Genomic DNA, 17,853 nt, shown 5'->3' on the forward strand with positions numbered 1-17,853 from the left:
TATATATATATATATATATATATATATATATATATATCAAAGAACCATGACTATCATGTAACAAGTTTAACATAGAAACAAAGATTCACAGAATCCTGATTTTGTATCTACTAATTTATTACTCATTATAATAGAATTAACACTCAAGTTGACCTATTGTTAAAAATCCAACATTATTTTTTTCTCACGAAGCCAAATAAACTCATTTTTATAACCTAATCAGTGCTGACTTTGGGAAGCTCCGTTGACTCCAATGCCAGGGTCTTTGACTTAGCTTTTACATCACTAGTTCCTTAATCTCACTAAATGACAAAAAAATTACAAATGGAAAAAATTTATTTTTTACAAAATTGTATTATTTCCGTGTTTTCTTTTAATTTGTTGCTGCTGTTATTTCACAGCTTATCGACAAGTTCATACTGACAGTATCTGGTATAATAATATTATTGTTCATTAAATGAGTTATCGCATATCACAATTTGCTTTCATTTAGGGCTTGAATGAATTACATTAACAGAAATTAAATTTGTGTCTACAGACTCTTTCAGTGCTGGCTAGAGTTCTTTTAACTCTTACTTGACATAAGCAATGCAATGTTTATCAAATGGTCACATGAACATTATCATCATCAATTTACATCCACCAATTTCATACTTGCATGATCTCACAATATTTTGATATTTGGAATTTAGATCGTAGAGCAAAAAAAAAAAAAAAAAATCGGACCAATTTCTGTTGCTACATATATCTTTTTAATGAGAGTAAATCCTACTCTTCACTTTCTGGACGTTCATATTATCACCAATCACTTTACAACATGGATTAGAGGCAATTTAATGGGCCAACAGTACGAGAGAACTTGTCTGCAGCAAGAAGAAAAAATAATCTCTACCCCACATCAGTTCTTTTCAGAGTGACGGCTCTCTAAGATGGATAACTTGTGCTGTCTCTTGCAGTATCTGTTTCTTCCTTTCTGGTAAAATACATTTTTAACGATGCTCATTCAACAAGCAAACTATTTATTTTTTGCACATATATTTAGTAACATTTGATGATATATTACGTTTTTCTGCATGACAGCTGTCCATATGATGGGGAAATGTAACTAGGGTTAGAGTTTTGATGGGCTTCAAAATCAACAGCAGACAGAGAAACATGTTACACCATCAAATTATATCTCTTTTGACATTTTCTGATAAATAGTGTTGTGCCAATGCTGAGATTTGAACTCTGAATCCTTTAGCTTTCAAGCTGGATCAGCACAATCATCAGCTTATTTTAACAATGGTTAGACAGATTTGCAGTTTCTGATTTTGTGAGAAATTGCTTTAGCAATAAATGATTTATGTAAGCTACACAGTGGTATCAATAGAAATGTTAGCTAAACTTTTAAACTCTGCAGATTGTGATAAACAGAAAATAGCAAACTTTCCCTAAATATATAAGGCAATGTGTATGATAGATTTTAAGCTTTAAATGCCCAAATCTGCAGTCAGTAACCTAGGACTAAATCCTGTTTTATACATTATTATACTTCTAATTACGAAAACCATAACTACAAGTGTAAATTAGTCAAGCATTTACAAGAACTGATTCAGATTTTTATTTCAGGAAGATTATGTTGCACAATAATAACATGATTAGTGCTCCAGATATGTTCCTACAAAATACAGCACGAAACAAAATGATTGATTAAAATTGAGCATAAATTATAATACGAAGCTAGATGGGCTGATTTGACAGTGATACGATATAGCTGCATATCATAGTTATTATCAAATGACCGAAAAATCCAGACACTGCAAACACTTGGTAACTTTTGATAGCCTTACATAATAGGGTTTTACACACTCTCATTTAATCTACAGTTAGGATAAAAACAGAAAATATATTCAATTAATTAAGATATTTTAATAAGTAGGCTTAACATTACTTGTTACAATGCATTATATCATCTGCTCATATCTTCCATTGTTTCCAAAAAATTTCTTCTTGAAGAAACTAACCTAATTGCTAATGATGTTGTCATGTTATTTTATCTTTGATGCTTCTAATCATTCATGTGACCAAGTTTAAAGACTTCCCATCAGCTTCTGATCACCTCAATACTTGCTGTTTTACATCCAGTCTTATCCTTTTCCTTGTGGTCATAGTAATTGTGAGAATGTACAAATATGGGTCATATATTCTTATATGTTAGCATACAATGGCTTTAACAATGAAACAGAACTGTGCTAAACCTCTAAGACAAACAGCGCCCTAGAGTGGATTAGCATCAAACAAAGCAGCACTAATTGAGGTATTACCCTGTTTTGTCAAATAGGTTTTGACATCACCGTTTTATGTTGGTTTTCGATGCTTGTAATGAACAAACTAATCTGGTACCATCATTATTTGTCACAGTCCTTTGGCATATAGCACAAACAGCAGCACAGTTTCCCCCCCATTTAATAGTCTTTTGTTTGGGAAATTTCTGTATAAATAACATGTACTATTTTGTTCCAGAAAAATGTTTAAAATAATTATTAATGTTCTACTTCTGAGAGAAAAATACAGATCACTTTTTGAAATGGTAATTATGATATTAGTTCCCGCACTAATTATTGCAGTAGTCATTTAACCTAATTCCTCATACTTGCCAGCTATTTCAGTAATAGTTTCTTCAGAGATAATTGCACTACAAACAGTTTCACATAGAAACAATTCATACGTCTGAAGATAACCATGTATCATATATTAATAAGTATCATATATTAATGAGTGTGTGTGTGCTTATATCTTTTATCTTTTACTTGTTTCCGTCATTATACTGTGGCCATGATGGGGCACCACCTTGAAGAATTTTTAGTCAAATGAATCAAACCCAGTAGTTATGTTGCTTTCTAAAGCCTGGTACATATATATATATCGGAGTGGTTGGCGTTAGAAAGGGCATCCAGCTGTAGAAACTCTGCCAAATCAGATTGGAGCCTGGTGTAGCCACCTGGTCCACCAGTCCTCAGTCAAATCGTCCAACCCGTGCTAGCATGGAAAGCGGATGTTAAATGATAATGATGATATATGTGCACGATCTAATTAACTTAAAGTGTAATTGAATTGCATATTATATGAAATGTAATCTGAACCCAACTGATGAAATTTACTTCTAATAAAGAAAATTCGAAATGATATCCAGGTAAGGTGTTAGTTTGATAGCAAACTGCCAGATTGAATTTGATAAATTAGCTAACAAATAGTTTGGTGCTTTTACACAGTTAAGAGTTACCTGTGTGCCAGAATTAACAATGATTCGTTCATCACTCCCAAGTTCCAGATATTCTCCCACATGCTAAGAAAATAACTATAAATATTTTATGACAATACATAATGGCTGAAATCTATCGACTGTGCACACTGCACTGTGTTTGTGTCACAATAGCGTTTGATTAAATGATTGTTGTAGCTGTTCATAGCAAAGTAGGTGAGTTCAGAATGAGTACACCTTTTATCAAAGGCATTCCAGCCATGACTAACACTTTTTTCAAGCAGTTCTACATGGGGCTATATCATTGATTTCCTTCTTTAAGACAGTATAATATGATATGATTGAGATTTAGCTGCTATTTCTAGCTCGACAAGTGACCATGCAGAGCAGAGTTTCTCAACCAAGCTTGTACATACATACATATATACACTTTGGTCGGCCCTAGGCTATAGGAGAAGACACTTGCCCAAGGTGCCACACAGTGGGACTGAACCCAGAACCATGTGGTTGGAAAGCAAGCTTCTTACCATACAGCCACTCCTGAACCTATAGAAAATTGGATACTCATGCTCTAAAGCTAATAGAGGAGTTAATCACTGACATATTTCTAGAAGAGCAGAGTTAAATGAATAAGTAACATATCACAACTTTGTTATGCAGGACATTGTCAGTGCCACCTAGTGAGACAAAAACAAAAATAATGTGGAGCCAACACTACTGGCACCAAACTCCATGAGAGAGAATAATTGCCTCCAGTAAATTCATAGCTAGAAGAAATGTTTTTCAAGTACTCCAGTGTTTATGACATGAGTTCGCAATCATGTGATTAAGAATGGCTAGGAATAAAATGCGATACAAAATAAAAAGTGGAAATTTAGAGACATAAAAATATCTTGTTCAGCTGGTGTAGCCTGCTTCCTTTAAAATGTCACTACCTATTTCAAATGTTTCACTCTTTGAAAAACAGAAGAATTTCTTTTGCAATCATCAATGCCAAATTTGTTAGATTTTCCTGGCTAAAATGGCAAAGATAAAAATCTTTAGCATATTATACTACTACTACTACTACTATTTATTCCTACTACTCACTTTAAGAAGCACTGACTATAGCTTATACTTTCATTAATGTAAAGTACACTAAAGTGGCATCTTTTGTTGTCCAGCAGTTGAACTTTAGTCAGAAAAGAATTGAATTAAGTTGAATCATATATATGTGTGTGTGTATATATATATAAATATATATATATAAACACAAACTTCTATATTCTTTCTCAATACAGACAAGATTAAATTGCCATCCAAGGTTAAATAGAACCAGTTTTAAGAATGCTATAGACCTTCAAACTATTCAAGATGAAGCAGGATAGAAATGAAAATTCATTGGAATAACAAAATAGATGTGAACAGCAGTAAATCAAACTATACAAAGCAATAGAAAACAGACACATCCCTCAAACAATAAAAATAAAATAAATAAAACATTTTTGTCAAGGACTGTCTTTTAGGTATTCAAGAGTTTAACATATTAACAGGAAAATTCTTAAGATTCTGACAATCATAAACAGAATCAAACCAAAAAAAAGAAAATAAACGGTAAGAACTATTGTGACTACAAATGCTAGACATTTTATAAGAATAGCAAAATATAAAAATAAGAAAAAAGAAAACTATAGAGTGAAGCTTCCTATTTTCATTAATTTATTGGTGTCATGAAAATCTGACGTTAGATTCAAGAGTTAAGAGCAAGAAGTAAAAGTGCAAACACAAATGACCGTTCTGAAAGATGTTCTGTGTAGACAGTGATTAAGAATGATGCTTTGTTGACAACTGGAAAAATATTTCCCTAATTATTTCAATTCTGATTTTGAATGTGATAGGATGGTGCTCTTAATGAAGAAAAATTTAGAATTTTTCTTTAAGAATCAGCATATAATTATTTCTCGAGTTAATTTAGTGATTACGATAAACTTTGTTAAAATCTGCTGTCACTGACAAAACATTTCATCATTTATTTCACATCACCACTTCTTAACTGATGTGTTTCAGAAAAAGAGAAATTAAAGCTTTCAGATAAACAAGTCAGACTCTAAATAAAAGACATATAAGTTTTAAAAAAATACATACAGATATAAATGATATCTGTGTACACACAAACACAAAAAATCACTAGCTAAAAATGAAAAATAACTACACAAAAATGAACAAAAAATTCATTAGAAACTGAAAACTTAAAATTACATTCCAAAATAAAATACAAATTTAAGAATGACAATAAACTGAAAAGAAAAAAGAAAAGGAAAAAAGAAAAATATGAACAGAAATGTTTTCCAAGAACTCATTCAGAATATGCCATTTTTATGAGGTAGAACACCTAAATATATGAAAATGAAAATCGTTCCTGTTAAAAGCTAGAATAAAATTTGAAAATTTGACAATAAGTTTTATTAATTTAGAATGAAATTTATAAATTAAAACACCATGGTTTATTAGTTTCTCGTTTTAAAGAATCAAAAATAACAATATCTTTCCCATTCGTTTATATATGCCAGAGTTCAGTTCTTACTGCTGTCTTATCAAAAATAGATTAGCACTAGTCATGAATATCCTTGCATAAATCTGCAATACCAACACTAGATTCGTATACTAATTTGTAAATCCGTGTGTACCTGTGAGTACAGATTCAAGCACACACATAGATTTTCTTATTTAAAATAGAACATTTACATGACAAATGTTTAGACAAGAAATGAAAATTTCATAAAACTGCAGAGGAACCATGATCAAGAATCATCTTTTGTTTAAAAATGTCAGAAAAAAATATTGATGAACTCATGGATTAGCAAGTATATATATATATATATATATATATATACATGAATGTATGTATAAAATTGTAGAAATAGGATTTAGTAGACTTATTTCAAAGAAAGTGATTCAGAGGAATTCAGGTTAGAAAAAAAACAAATTGGGGGGGAATACATATAAAAATCTTAGATGTTTTTTGAAAAAATATGTCAAACCAAATATTTTGCTGAGAAAATAAATCTCTTCTTTCTTTTGGGGGTTTTACTGTCAAACTAAGAATTTTATAAAGAATACTTGAATAACTACTTTCTTTAACTCTACACTGCTCATATTCCTAACAAACCAGATTACTTATACATTTCCTTTAAACTTTGAAATCCATGATTTAGGATTTAGTAAAAGCAACTAATGAGTTCATTATTAAACCTGTTGTTACCTTATTTCTGTTGAACTACACAACCTTTGATTTAAGTAATTATGAATATAATGAAGAATGTAGAAAATTAATTTAATTAGTAATTTCTATCTTATACTTTCAAAGCAGATACATCAATGAAAGCCTAATTAACAGTGGTATTCATCTTGAGATAGCATCCCTTAGCGATGTATAATGTTAAAAAACACAGAAATATATCAGTTGTAGACAAGAATCATCCAGCAGCGGTGGTGGCATTGCTAAATGTGCATTTCTGCTTCTTTGCACTTCATCAATAACAGTTCTCATCTACTGGCAACTGCATGCTAACACAAAATCTGTTGTTACTGATGTAGTAAAACAGTGATTAATATTAAACTGGCATAGGCAGTGAGCAAGCAGAAGTGTTAGCACAGAGGACAAAATACTGGTAAGCATTTTGTCTGTTTTTATGCTTTGAGCTCAAATTCGGCTGAGGTCGACTTTTCTTTTCACCCTTTGATTGTCAATAAAATAAGTACCAGTTGAGCACTGGGCTTAATGTAACTGACCGACCCCTCCCCCAAAATCGCTGGCCTTGATTCAAAATTTGAAACCAGCATTAAGCTGGTGTTTGAAACACAAATTAACCTGATGTTTTCTTGAGAGGTTTTAATTCAATTAAGTTAAGGTGTAATTAAAGAGAAATTTGGCTGCTATTTCTAATAAGTCAAACAACCATATCAAGGCTCCCTCATAAGATTGAATAAAATTATACATGTAATATATGCATAAAGGTATGTATGTGTAGGGTGGTACATGACAAAATATAAGTTTGACACTATAGCTTTCAGCAGCAAATATGTAACTACAAATAGAATGGATTGAATCCTTTAACTAATTAATAATAATTAATGCAATTAATGTAATTTCTGACAAAACGTTATGAATATAAGTTTTAGGTTCCTTTCTTTAATGAGTTTGTTTCAAAGGCAGGGAAAATGATAGTAACATTTCCATTTTCTTCTTTTCGTTTTTACATTCAAACTGAGAGGGTTGGCAAGGTTTCAAATTTTATGCATATTTGAATGAGTCTTTAATATCAATGCATGCAAAACAAAAGCTACATACTAGGAAAAAAAGAAACAAACAATAAAAGATGGAAAAAAACCCCAAAAAGAATTATACACCAAAATGAAATAAGCAATTCAAAAATGAAATAATATTCACAAAATAGAAAATGGAAAATACATTTGACAAAAACAAAAATAACAAAGGAAAAATCAAAATAATAACGATAAAAACACATAAAAAAAGACAAGACAGAAAATAAGAGATGAATGTACTTACTAGATCACTAACAAAGGGGATAGATTTTCGCCTCGGCTTAATTTCCGGCATACTATCTATACTCGTATAAAATGTATTATGCTCAGGGGGTCTGTAATGGGATATAAGATAGAAAAAAATATCTTAGTTCTTTGACCTAAACAGTGGCACTAGCATGGGAATTACATTGGTAAGCATCCATTTTCCTGAAGAGAAAAATTTTTCACCATTTATTATACATGCAAAAGAAACTAAAGAAATATATGAAGAAAATTTTATTCCATCATTTTTTTTTTTTTATTAAAAAATATCAATTTATCAACATTAATAGCTTATAAATTACTGACATGAAAAAAAAACAAGAATTTAAATTTGTGAACATTGTTACAAATGAGTGTGTATGTGTAAATGTTATGTATGTATGTATATGTATGAATGTTGTTAATAGCTGTCACAGTGTAGAACAAAACTGCTTGTCATAAATAATTCTGTCCAAGGACTTTCTAACAGTTCTTGAGCTATGTTTGGGTTATAGTGTGAGGGCGATTGCACTTACTACACTGCAACTCATGTACTAATTTGATATATTTTACACACACACACAAGTTCACAAAAACAAGTACTTCTACAAGAATATGTGCATGAGTGCAGAGGCATTTAAGAAGCTAACATTTTTGCATGTTTACATGATACAGTCAGCAACAGACCAAATATACATTATTTTTCTTTCCTAATATCAAACAAAAACAAGAATAAACTTTCTTTAATGCATGTAACTCTTATCAAAAAATCAACATCTGAAATATCACATAACAAATTGAACAAGTCAAAACAAAATAACCTCATGTTTTCTTCTGTTGTGTACTCTTCACAAGGTTTATCATCTGTTCCTTCCATTTGCTTAGGTAACACACAATTACACGATACACAATGTGCCAGGTGCTCAGGATGCAGTCAAGTCTTATACCTTATTGAACACTGCATTTTACCATTTAAAACGAGACAAAATGATCTGTTTCCAATCCATTTGGTTGCCTTGATTGTTTGTGAAATCAACCCTTAAACCCTAAACATTCATCTTGTTGTTACAGTCACTGAGAAATACGAACATTAAGAATCCCTCACATAAAACAAATGGAAATATCAGATGATATTTTACAATATGTATGGATATAACAATGCCATAGAGCATATTTTATACGGGGGATATTTATAAATAGATGAACAAGAGTAAATAAAAATAAATATTAGAAATAAGAAAGTTATGAATTTTGGCAAACATTACAAAACTTCAAATTGAGAATACAAAATGTGAGAGTAAATTTTCCACTCGGACATGTATTTTTTCAGTGTTGTTAGAATTTTATTTTTTTGTCCTTTCTTCAAAATGTGAGACATTCCAAAATACAATTAATCGACAATTCCTGTAGGCACACTGATTACTTGGTAATTATAAAAAGTGATTAAAACCAGGAGGGTAAGAAACAGACTTTCTATATGTTGATACTATTATTTTCTTCCTTTACATCAACAGCGGTGCTTATTATATACATCTATGTTATATACACATCTGCACTCACATAAAAATATCTGACAAATAATTTCACTTGCTCTCCCCTCCCTCTCTTTCTCTATCTATCTATCTATCTCTCTGTACATATATATATATATGTATAAAAAATGGGATTGTGTTAGTTGATGTTCATGTCTCTTCACAACAGTGGCTGTCACTTCCTTCACCCTCTTCTATCTACTAGCAGAGAGAGAGAGAGAGAGAGAGAGAGAGAGAGAGAGAGAGAGAGAGAGAGAGATAGAAACTAATGTGTTCCTTACTCTTCAAACATTCCTTTAATGTATAAACAGCATTTAAAAATTCCCTCCTTCTCAATCTCCCAAAGAACCAATATTTGTTCCCTTTCTTTATGCTACATTATATAACCATATGTATGAAAACATATAAATGTAGATACAAACAAATATATATATATGTATATATATATAGTGGCCCTCAATACATTAAGTAGTTGCTACACCTACTTTTTAATAACAGTTTGACTCAGCTCAACTTGACTTAACCCTTTAGCATTAAGACTACTCAGCATAATTTATTCAATTGTTTTGTATTAATCAATGTCTTTTCTCATTGCTTCACGATTACAATGATGTGACTGTTTACTTTTAGAATGTCATTATAGAATAGGAGTGAGAGTGGAGTTCCTGGGGTAGATCCAACCGAAATATATCCCAACTGTGGATGACACCAGGTAGCCAATACCATGCTGGTGCTTTACTCAACACTTGAACACACTAATCGACTTATACCCATTAGTCCAAAGCATTACATATATGTGTGTGTGTGAAATATATATGAATTACTGATGATATATATATATATATATATATATATATATATATATATATATACACTTATGCTTATATACATCAAAAAGGTCCTTCCTGAGCCATAGGCTCATTTCTGCTAGCTGAGTGGACTGGAGGTATGTGGAAGGAAGTGTTTTACTCAAGAACACAATACATCGCCCAGTCCAGGAATCGAAACCTCAGCTTTATGATAATAAGTGCAACACTCTGACCACAAAGCTACACGCATCCATACATACATACAAATACATGCATATATATATATAAATGATGTATGACATATTTGTGTATGTATATATATGCATGTGTATCTGAGTCTGTTACTGTGCGTGTGTGTATTTATGCAAGTATTGCTTGAAAATCCACATTAAAATGATGTTCAAAAATTTATACTAAAATATATTCATGGCTTCAATTTACATAGCCTTTTAGCCAGAAAACGAATTGCACAGTCATCTAGGCACATGATGTGTTGAGAAATCTACACACACACACCTGATTGCATTAAGTTTTCAACAATATATAATGATGTTAATTTTCTTTCAAAAAGGCCTTTTTACATAAAATTATGCCATAGATTAAAAAATGACTAAATTTTTTTAAAAGTACTCTGTAGATTGGCATAATAATATATTGAACATTTCAATAAAATTTACTAAAAGAGATTTGGAGATGAATATATTAAAAATTTATCATTGTTTTCCCAATATCCGTTTATTCTTCAGCTGATGTGAGTTATTTGAATGTGGCCAGACTAGGGCATCACTTTTAAGTGTATAGTCTTTAGCATTAGTCCAGAACTTGTCATTTTTATTGTGGGGTCTTTTTTTTTTTTTTGTTGGGTGTTCAACCTTAGAAGGATGGAATTCAGTGTAGATCTGAGCAGGATTTGAACTCAGAATTGCTTGCAAAGGGAAATAACTAAGTAAAAACACAAAGAATTTTATACTACTGATTTGGCCACACCCAACTTCCTGCTGTTGTAAACAAAGTGAAACCAATGAATTCATCTTTGAATAAAATAAAAGATTAAATATAATAAATATAGTAAATCTCTGCCTTTAGAAATGAACAATTAACATCAAATCTTTGGTTTAGACTGGGAAAAAAACCCAATGAATTTACTATTTCAAACTACAGATATAAAACATATGCATACATACAAACAAATACGTATGTAATTATATACACACACATATATATAACAGAGTTACTAGTGAGGAATTATTAATCTGGGCAAAACACCTTGTAAATTCTCTGTTAGTGCACCTGGCTAAAATAATAATATTTATAAATAATAGATACAATATATAAAACCAATAATACTTAAGTTTAATTGGGTTACCAACAGGAAGGGCATCTAGTCATAAAACAATGTTTATATAGCATGTTCTCATCTAACCCATGCTGGCAGGGGAAAAACGAACTGCTATGATGGTTGTGAGGTGAATTCTTTACCACAGAACCATGCCTGCACTTTCAATTTGCCATTGGTAAATTTCAAACCTATAACTTTTTAAAACAATCTCCTGTCGGTATTAATTTAGCATTTGCTGCAAGAAAGCCAAAAATCTATGAATTACATAAATTTCTGGTTACTCTCCTGATGAGAAGGCGACAAAGGCGATTTATAAATATGAGTTTAAATTGATGAAAAATGCATTCATACTTCTCCATAAAAACCAAGAATAAATTTATAAGATCATAAGATTAAAAAAACAATAGTTGATAGCTTGAAATAACAATCTTTTTCTCTGGCTCTCTACAAGTCACTCTTATGAATATTTAATTAGTGGAATAATTTTACTCCATTTTATTGATGGTAGTGTGTAAAACTTCAATCTCTGCCTTACTGATAAGTGCAAATCTTAAACAAATTACTGAAGGCATTCATCTTGATGGAATATTTCCTTGTGATCTGATGCAAAGTGATTTTACTCTCATACACGTAATCCACACAGTTTCTTTCTGGTTCTTGTGAAAAGAAAGAGACCAAATTTTGAAACCACAACCTTACATTTTAATCAATAGGTGTCTAATGTTGATGTTCAAGAAATACACGAGTGCCTAGAAACCTTCTGGATTGTCACTAATGATAAATTTGGTGGTGGAGGAGGAGGAAAAGGAGGAGGAAAAGGAGGAGGAAGAAAACAAAGGAAGAAAGAAATAACAGTTAAAAAAACCTAAACTCTTCTGCTAATATTTATAATGTGACATCGAAGAAATACCATCAACTAAATTATTGATGACTAAAAAAAAAAATATATACCTAATTGATTCTACTATACATTTGGCACCTATAAAATGTGCAAAGATTATTAGGAAAAAAAAATCTCTTACAACGCTGTGACTCTATAATAAAAAAAAGAAAAAATATTAAAAATAGAATTAATATTTTATATGTAACATGCAAACTATATAATTTTTTAGAATTTTCATAGTCATATAAGATTTATTTAATTTTATGAGAAAAAAAGATGTTAATGCTTTACTACATTCAACTTTCCCAATAGTATTTTGATAACTTCTTAATGTTCTTGTTTTATTTGAGGATCCTTTTGAAAGCTGATAAAACACATTTAACACTGGAATATAATATAAGATTTTGATGTAGCAAAGAAAATGTTACTTCAAACAGGGTAACACACATGTATTAGACATCGATTAGACAAGTACCTTAGTCTTTGGGGCATCTACTACACAAAATATGAATTGATACAACATATTGCTGTTTTCAGATTAAGTATTTCAACATAATACATCAAATATTTTGATTACAACCGAACTTACAAATCTATATGAGCAATACACAAATACTCCAACATTTCTTAATACACAAATATCTCAGCTCCAGAGGGGAATATGGCACTAAGATAGAGAATTGAAACACAAACGATGGGGTTACTAGTCCAATCAATGCGGGAAACACTAGCAGTGATTCATACCAGGAATAGACATGTAATTATATGAATTCAAGGTATTGAAAGCAATAAGATGCCTTTTTCATCTACAAGAAATATTCCCAGAAGATATACCTTTTATTCATGTTGCAAACGAGCAACTTTTTCTTCACGTATTTCAGCAATGTGAGTCAAATATCAAAGCGCCCCAAGAAATATCTAACTTTCAATTCTACTTCTAAAATTTGAAAACCAAGACATATTACTACTTTGCCACTAGTAATATTAAAAATTGAATAAAACTTCTACAATTATTTAAAATAAAAATTCAATACTTTCAAAGTTAGAAATTATTGCATTTGAAAATTCTTCACTAAGGAATATTAGTGTCATAAAATTTACATGAAACAAAATCTTTATATTAAAGAATAATTATAGAAAAAAGAAAAATCTATGAATTTATAATTTTAGAACTGAAATATTTTTAATTCAAGGGAATGAATATTTAAAATGCTTTTAAATCTTTTATAAAAAGGATTTCAAGTTATAATTCAACTATATATATATATATACTTGTATAACATACATACATATATATATATATATATATACATACATACACTCACACATATATACATACATATATATATATACACACACACATACATACATACAAGTTGTGGAAGAAGGAGACCCAGGAAGACAGGATGAAGTATTTTAGTCCAATCTTAAAATGCTGAGCATTATGAAGGAGATGACAGAGAACTGAAATATGTGGCACATTGCTATACTCAAGAGGACCTGCCCAACAATATAGAATTAAAATCCTAAAATCAAGATGTCATGTAAGAAGCACCATGCTGGTGCCATGTAGAATGACTGGTACTGGTGTCGCATATAAAGCACTGATGATGGCACCACTTAAAAGGCACCCAGTACACTGTGTAAAGTGGATGAATTTGGGAAGGGCATCCAGTTGTAAAACCCAAGCCAAATCAGACTATGGAACCTGGTGCAGCCCCTTGCCAGTTCATGTCAAGCTGTCCAACCCATGACAGCATGGTAAAAGGAAGTTAAATGAAGATGATGATGAACCACATATATATATATATATATATATATATATATATATATATGGTGAAGGCATGTGGCCTAGTGGTTAGGCTGTTGCACTTGCGATCACTAGATGATAGGTTCAATTCCCTGATTGGGCAATGCGTTTTGTTCTTGGGCAAAACACTTCATTTCACGTTGTTCCAGCACTCCTTTTGATCAGGGGGAAATGTTGGCCTGCTCACCCAGCCAGTGGGGTGGCATCATTTAAAGGCTAAAACAATGCAAAAACGCATTGTGATCAGCGATGTGTAACATCTGATAACCTGTTCAGTCACATGATATATACATATATATATATATATATATATATATATATATACACATACACACAGGTATGGGGATGCGAACAGAAAAAATAGAACTTAAAATATGTCTAAGTATACTTTTATTAATATTTAGCAGAAGCAACAGAGTGACTCAAGGGTCAAGAGTTTCATGCATTGGCACTCATCAGACTAGTTGCAGATCAAAAAGCTGTGGGTTTATATACAGACAGATTGATTGATTGATTGATTGATTGATTGATTTGAATTTTAAATCAGTGAATGTTAATCTACAACTGTAAAATACTATCAAAGTTTGATAAGATATTCTGCCCGTTTAATCATACAAAATAGCAGTTTTCTCTGTGAGTGCTGACACTGATATGCATTTTACAGACAAATCCCATAATAAATAATTCACAATATACAACAAAACAGATTCTGAAAGAAACACTATGTTTTTGTTAATTTCAAGCAAAAAAAAAAAAAAAAAAAAAAAAAAAAAACTAAGCACGGAAGAAAATGGTTTGGAAGTTTGGAAATTAGTTTTATTTCTAAAATGTTTTCCAAACATTTTTACAAAGCAGTGATGACTACACAACTCTTGGTGCAAATGGAACAATAGAGACCAACCAATAATCAATTAATGACCTGCAGACTATGCAGGTGTTTGATATCTTGGAGACATTGAAAGTGTACAAAAACTATGGAGTGATAAGTATTTTCTAGGTATTTCGGAGAAATAAAAGAATCTTTACATATGAAATCCAGCACTGCAAGAATATTAATTGTTGGTTTCAAATCCTGATGCAAGTTTGGGAGAGAGGTTAAGTCAACTACATCAACCCCAGTATTCAACTGGTACTTATTTTATCAAGCCCAAAAGGATGAAAGGCAAAGTTGACCTCAGTGGTATTTGAACTCAGAATGTAAAGATGGACAAAAATGCTGTTAAGCATTTTGCCCAGCATGTTAAAGATTCTGCCAGCTCACCACATTAAGGTAATCGTCCCTGGTTGACCTGGGTGGGTTTGAACCAAGAATATTAAATTTTATTTATATATTACTGCTATTGTTAGTTTAATTATTCTCACCATGATATCAGCTAGAATGATAATATAACTAAATTGTAATATTAACATTTATAATTTTCCAATTCTGAACTGAATCTTTGAGCTTCTCACATGTTCTCTGGCATACCATCAGCACATGTTTGCCCTTTATACATATACATACATACATATATATACATATATGTATGTGTGTGTGTGTGTATATATATATATACATGACCTTCTAAAATGTATTGATGTCAGATAAAACTTTATATCTTATTAATACTAGATCTTTATGCCCAAATCCATACTCTTTAGAGACACTTGTTTAATCAGTTTTAGTATAATATCCAAGAACTAACAGATATATCGGACTTAGATTTGCACAATTGCAATTTTACTAAGTGATTTGATCTGCTCATCTAAGAACAATATTCATTCCAAAGTTGCTGGGGGTTTTTTTTTTCCATTTTTTTGTTGTTGTTTACTCCATATTGTATCTCTTCTCTGTACCTATACTCCACAAACCTTTTTGTTCCCTTCCTTCCTAAAATCAACATTACATCTACTTCCACCAACCTGAACTCTCAGTTATCATTTAACAAAAATAAAATACACACCCACTCACTCACCCTTCGGCTTAGTATAAAATTCAAAATATTCTGGATTTCTTTTGTCTTTTCCATCACTGGTTCAATGTTCATTAGCTAATATATTTAATGTAGCACTCAATGAGCCTTAGTTTCTAGTAACCCATCACCTAAGGACACATACACACACAGATATTAGGATGTAATCCAAAAGAAAAAAAAACAGAAAACCATTTTAATTCTCATTCAATTAGACTAGATTGAATACTTCTATTATATTTAGAACACCAGCTGAGGTTAGAATGTCAGCCAAAACTTAAGGTAAAATAATATGCAATATTAGCAAATTCAATCACATGGATTATCTCAGCTTTTTCATTGTCTCTCTCTCTCTTGGCTTTATATTCATCTAAAAGATTATGGTAGCCACAAATCAAAGATTTCCTCCCCCTTCTATTTCCCTAAACAGCTATAGACAGCATGTCAACAGTTGAATTCCATTTAACGTGTGATGGCATACCAAATATGTGTATTTCTGTTTCATTTATTTTTCTTGCTGCTTTTTTTGTTTCCCCCCTCTTCACCAATATTACTCTGACTATTTGAAATATATCCTATACGTCTCTGCCACTAAATGACATGCTATAGCAGAGAATGAAAAAAGACAGGAATCTCCTTGACTATTTCGTTCACGTCGGAACATCCCTTTCCCTTTCCTTGCAGTGCAGCAAACGACAAATCTAATGGGAAAATTTATTGTGAAGATTTGTATCGCTACATTTTACTATCTAAATAGTTAGTGAAAGGATTACAGGAATAAATGACAGGGTATATAAAAGCAATGAGCTATAAATGGAAGCTATTCGAAGCAGGGATCAAGCCATATTAAGTTAAACCTATAAGTTGCTTTACAATCCTTTTACTTTCCATAAAAGCCTGACACCTAATGTGATTACTATAGTTTAAATATATCAATGATAACAACAGAATAAATATATAAATAGGGAAATAAATAAAAAAATCTTAAGTAAAAATTGAACTCCAATATACATAAAACCTAGCTAAGCTATAATTGGCAATGAGGTGGTGTGGTGTAGATGGTGGTGGTCGTGGTAGGAAGAACGAGTAATAAAATCATTTAGAAAATTGCATACTCATATTTCTTCACACTAAAACAAAGAGCAAAAAAAAAAAAAGAAAAGAATAACTCTTGAATCATATTGCTGAAACAGGGATCAAATCAAGGTATTTGCTATACTAACCAGTTGTTCCTGTATCTATTATATACCATTTAGAAAAGTTGCTTGAATATATTCATTTATTATTTAGAAATGATGATTGAATTTATATTATTTACTATTTAGAAAAGATGGTTGGAATTATTTACTTACTGTATAGAAAAGATGGTCTGATGTATTTATTCATTTATTTATTTAGAAAAAACGTAATTATTGTTAATTAGACTTTAACATTTCAACATATTATTAAAAGTGGAAAAGTATATGTGTGTGTGTGTATGTATACGTGTGTGTGTGTGTGTATGCATATATATATGTTTGTAAATATATGTATATATATGTGTATATATGTGTGTGTGTGTGTATATGTGTGTGTGTGTGTATATGTGTGTGTGTGTATATATATGTATGTGTGTGTGTATATATATGTGTATATATATATATACATATATATGCGTATATATACTTTAACCTATATATATATATATACATACATACATATATATATATAAATATATATATATATATATATATATA

General features: G+C 30.9%; 1 protein-coding gene across 1 annotated transcript in view; it reads right to left on the reverse strand.

Annotated features, from left to right (window-relative positions):
• LOC106879696 (protein unc-13 homolog B) overlaps window positions 1-17,853 on the reverse strand; it is a 221,764-nt gene that overhangs the window by 147,691 nt on the left and 56,220 nt on the right. The window contains exon 8 of the mRNA XM_052975641.1: window positions 7,794-7,884. Within this exon, the coding sequence (XP_052831601.1) occupies window positions 7,794-7,884 (91 nt within the window). The remainder of the gene's footprint in view (window positions 1-7,793; window positions 7,885-17,853) is intronic.

The sequence above is a fragment of the Octopus bimaculoides genome, chromosome 22, assembly GCF_001194135.2.
Source record: "Octopus bimaculoides isolate UCB-OBI-ISO-001 chromosome 22, ASM119413v2, whole genome shotgun sequence".
NCBI lineage: Eukaryota > Metazoa > Mollusca > Cephalopoda > Octopoda > Octopodidae > Octopus > Octopus bimaculoides.